At 35.0% G+C, this 5,012-nt stretch overlaps 1 protein-coding gene across 1 annotated transcript; it reads right to left on the reverse strand.

Annotated features, from left to right (window-relative positions):
- Positions 1-4,254: 4,254 nt before the first annotated feature.
- LOC131692660 (endocuticle structural glycoprotein SgAbd-2-like) lies at positions 4,255-4,792 on the reverse strand. The gene is made up of 2 exons (XM_058979823.1): positions 4,784-4,792; positions 4,255-4,715 (listed from the first exon to the last, which is right to left on the reverse strand). The coding sequence occupies exons 1-2, from the start codon at positions 4,790-4,792 to the stop codon at positions 4,290-4,292; spliced, it is 435 nt and encodes a 144-aa protein (XP_058835806.1). The 3' UTR covers positions 4,255-4,289.
- Positions 4,793-5,012: the final 220 nt, after the last annotated feature.

The following is a 5,012-nucleotide window of genomic DNA, read 5'->3' on the forward strand; positions in this document are numbered from 1 at the left end:
GATATTGGTTTGTAAAGGACTCATTAATTGATATCTCCGGAACGAGAATTCCTAACAATAAAATTCGCAAGTTATAAGAATAACTGGAAAGAGACTGCATTGTACAAGACGGCCGAGGACGTCATAGTTGTATTTTCAAAGGTTTTTGTATAATAGCTATTTTAATTGAGCAACTTAACGTGTTCCTAACAAAAATTGTTTTTTACTGTAACTTTTTGAAGTAGAATACTTCTAACGTTTCAATATATGGGTCCCGTTTCAAAAATTTAGCATGGAAATTTATTTGAGTTTTTGAACGTGAATATCTGCCGTTATACTGAATAAAAAAAAGATTGTCGAGCTATCTCATTGGAAATATGTACAACAATTTTGTTTCCAATTCCGTAGTATGTACAATTACTGAAAATAATGCAAAAAATGGATTTTGTGAAAGCAGTAATTATCTACTCCATGATTGGACCATACAATTTTACGTAGCAGCGAGCGTTACTGGAACTGCCCCTTTGTCATCCAATGAAATGTGACACACATATAAAAACATAACCCATGAAAAAAATGGTCAGTTTGCTTTCTGACTTTGTAGTAAGCAAACGTTGTATGGCAGCTCAAAGTCTTCGGGGCAATATGCGTATTCCATGACTGCAACCAGCAATCATTTCATTGATGCACGGGCGCGCCAGTTTTGTGTATACAATGATCACATACCACAGAATAAGCAGAACGCTCTTTTTTGCACTGGAGATGGGGTGGTTGGGCGTGAGAGACCCCGTTCTCTTGCTCATTAAATTATGTGTGGCGTGTTCAGATAAATTCACCACGGCCCGCGCTCCAAAATACACTGCATTGTATATACTGGAGTATACAATGGAGTGCGCTGTTTGGTTCGTTTTCGCTGGCAAGCGGTAGTGCGGGTGCGATTGACGATTTGATTAGCACTGGTTAGTGATGGGTATTTCGACAAATAAAATCGATTTTGCTGCATTCCAAGGTGGTTACGTTGTGCGAAGTAGAAGATGTTGGCTTATTGGATGCGGATATTATAAGTTTCGGCTGATGAAATGATACAAATTACTTTACGTATCGTCGTATATGCTGCTATAAACACAGTTTTCTAATGATCCGAGAACCAGATTAATTACATAACAGGTGTATGTATGACGGAATTTGTACATCCACATTAAAAATGAGCTTATTTTTTGTTCGGGTTAATGACTCAATGTTCTTTTACTTATTTTGTTTGTGAATTTCGCGGTTCAAAGAGAACACTTTCAGGCATTTTTAGGAAAAAAAAATGCAAAGGAGATATTTCTGGAAAAAAATTAGATCGAGTTTGAAAATTTCAAAACAAAATATCAAACGTTTTTGAATAAATCACCTGAACATACCAAATCGATAACATTTCATGCAAAACTCTACCTCTGTCTATGTGTATAATCCCGCCCCCTCTCCGGTTTGACCGGCCCTTATATTATCTAATTACGTCATTTCAATCATTTATTTCATTCAGCATTCTTTTTATTCATTTGAGTTTATTTTATCTAGTTTATTCGTTGCATTCTTTAGTATCTTTCTGATTAGTTTATTCATGTAGTGCATTTTATTAAATCATTCGATTAACTTACTTTACTCAATATTTTAATTTTATGCGTTTGGTTAATTTTTTTCAGCTTATATATATTTTTGTTTTCTCATTTTAATAATCTGATTAATTTTTTTCTGTTATTCTTTTTATTTATCTCATCCCAATTATTAATTTGACCTATATTAATATTCTATTAATTTTTAACTGTTTAAATATTGCTTTAAATGAAGATTTCAATCATTGAATTCATTTTATTCTGATTTATTTTCTTCTTCCTTTTATTTATTTGATCAATTCTATTTCTTTTGTGCATTTTATTCATTTTATTATTTTTTTATTATATTCATATTATTTATTTTACGCTTTATTTATTTATTTTTTTATTTATTTCATTTATTTTATTCTTTACATTTGCTTCATTTATTTTATTATTTTTTTATTCATTTTATTTAATCCATAAATTTAATTCATCTCCTTCATTTTATCAATTTTGGTTATTTTATTCATTTTATTTAATTTTATTTTTGAATGAAATGAACGTCATTTCGTTTGTTTATATTATTTTATTTTATTTGTTTTATTTATTTTGTGCATTCTATTAATTGTGTTCATTTGGCTGTTTTTTATATTTTTCCAATACACACATTTTATTCAGTATCTTCGTTTCATTACTTTATTGATTCTGTTCAATCATTCCTTTTATTCATTTCATCTAATATTTCAAAGGTTTTCTTCCATTTAATTCCAACATAGTGGAATTAAATGGAAGAAAACCTTTGAAATATTACGTACATTCCACTAAGACCTTCGTTCGTGTATATATTGCATTTCATCTAATTTGTAAGTTTGATCAATTTAATCTATTCTACTAATTTTACAACTTTTTAATATTCTTTACTCAATGAGCTGAACTAAGTTGATTTATTTATTTTAATAATTTGATATATATTCATCATTCTACTCATTTTATGAATTTGGAAACTTTTTATAAATTTTTTGCTTTAATAATTTTTAAATTTCATTTGTTTTATTGATTTTCTATAATTTTCTATCAGTTTATTCGGGGTACTATTCGTGCAGAGCTCGAAGCTGGGTTCATCTCATATCTAGTTGGGTGCCTGCTTCGCATGAGTTCTTTAAACTAAATGATGGTCCAATATGTGTAAAATATGTCTCATCTCACTGCTAGGCGGATTAAGTAAGTTTTTTTTTTATTTTTGATAGAACTACCAAGAAATTGTCTTTCACTTTGTTTTAAAAAAATCTGCGCAAAAACCTTCTGAAATACTCGAACTCAGTACACTTCTTCCCCTACACTTTGTATACCTATGACCAATTAATACAGCATTGCTAAATATATTTTTGAAAAAATGGTGATGAAATTGATTAATTCCATTTAGTGAATCAAAAGATATAAACGTTCCAATGCTTACACGACTTTTTTATCGAAATTTTGAAAAGAGGCACCTATATTGAAATATAGAGATTTAATATTTTATATGTAAAAATGCTATTAGTTATGGAGGCAGGTTGTTCTTCCAAGACCTTTCATCAAAAGAAAAGTTCTTGAACCGTTCTGTGGAAATTGGGTTTCAGTGTCTAATGATGTTCATTTGTAAGCATCCGAATGGTAAATTAACCCAAACAAGGTAAAGCTGGTGGAAGTACACAGAGTGGACTGGCATCCATGCAAACAAAAACAAAAATCATAAGTGGCGATTGTATCGTGGACCGGAGTACACTTATAGCGATCCTCGTTTATCACCTGACAAGTCTTATTTTTCACTTTCCTGCTGCAGTCGATTCGCTTGTACGAAAAGTTACAGTTTGGTTTAGTAAATGGAACACATTGGTGTCATTGCCTGAGATACCACACCCTGCAGGGTGATTTACTCGGCACCATTGCCTGCTCGTTTCACCACTTATAATTGCATTGTTACGTATGGAAAATTGAATTGATGTATTGGCTTTATAATGGAAAGCAACTTCATAGCTTCATGAGGGGTGGAACTGTTTGCCTTCGTGCGTGTGTAGGGTGCAAGGATAGATCCTGTTCGACGATTATTAACTTCACTAAACGCACAAACCGATGGGGTGGAACTTTGAGGCTGTAGCGGCCGAGGGTATGATTGAGAGTTTTTGCACTTGTTGTTTGATTTTTGGTTGAAATAATGGGCAGGAGGGGTAGGGCCAAAACCTATTGTGATGCGATTAGATTTAGATTAGGCAGTTCAGCACATCGAGCGAGTCTAGCGGGATAGACAATTTGTCACGTGGGTTGTGCAGGCTCGTGCTACTAGCCGCTTTGGTGGTGTCATCAGGTTGCGTGCTGTGGTTTATGGGTGTCCGGTTTGCTGCTATCGAGAAGGGGATTATGCTTTTATGGATTGATGCGTAGGGAACCTGTTGAAAGTGCGAACACGTGTCGCATAGAAAAACCACAAGTTTGGTTTTAATTGTTATTAATATTCGTCATTAGCTGACAGTATATTTTCTACAAAAATGAAACGAATCAAATCTATTCGACCGGTCTCCTGGACCGATGGAAACGATATCACATTGAGAGCTGTCGGAGTTTTGGCAGTCTTTTGCTTCAGGATAGTGGAGCTATGTTTCCGAGATTGTATGGCTAAAAGTTTTCCGTTCCAAGCACAGTGATATTTAAACTCTGAACTATGTGCACTTAGAAGCCGTGATCTGTTCGCTCTTAGTAGTGTTTGTAGGCCTCTGGCTTGCTGTACTGTACTTCACTGTGGCTTTCCGGGTGGCTACCAGCTTTAGCGTAAGCTTCGACTAAAGCCTTGGGCAGTGGTGGTGGTGTTGGGATATGGGATCCTTCGGCATGGAATCCGTGTTCATCAGCCGTGTAGCTTACGGATACTGGTACACCATGTGGGTCGACGTACGAGTACGATCCGTGCACAACGCTAGATTCGTGATCCTTACCAGCTCCTGAGTTCTTAATGTAGCCCTGTTCCTGAACGGAGATTCCGTTGGCCGATTCGTAACCATGCTTAAAGCTTCCGTCATGTCCATGGTACGACTCACTGTGAACAATCGGGATGTGCTTATGCTCTACTTGGTGATAGTCGATGGCTACGGCAACGGCCAATAGGGCGGACAATGTGATGAACTGAAAACATAACAATATAACGAAAGCACTTGTAACGATACACCACATTTTATTTGCATCACACTCACTAGTTTCATTTTTGCAGCTATGCTTAGAGATCAGATGAAATGAGACGAATTGGTTGGTAAAAACTTTACTGATACAGTTTCCACCGGCAGGCATACTATTTATACGGGCAATGTTGCATTCGGACGAATAAAATTTGTTCACGGTTCGGCTACTAATACAACCAACGACACTTGCAGATACCCTACACCCGAAACGTACTCCCTCTGATCGTATGTATGTTTTTCTCAT

This window comes from Topomyia yanbarensis, chromosome 3 (assembly GCF_030247195.1).
Source record: "Topomyia yanbarensis strain Yona2022 chromosome 3, ASM3024719v1, whole genome shotgun sequence".
NCBI lineage: Eukaryota > Metazoa > Arthropoda > Insecta > Diptera > Culicidae > Topomyia > Topomyia yanbarensis.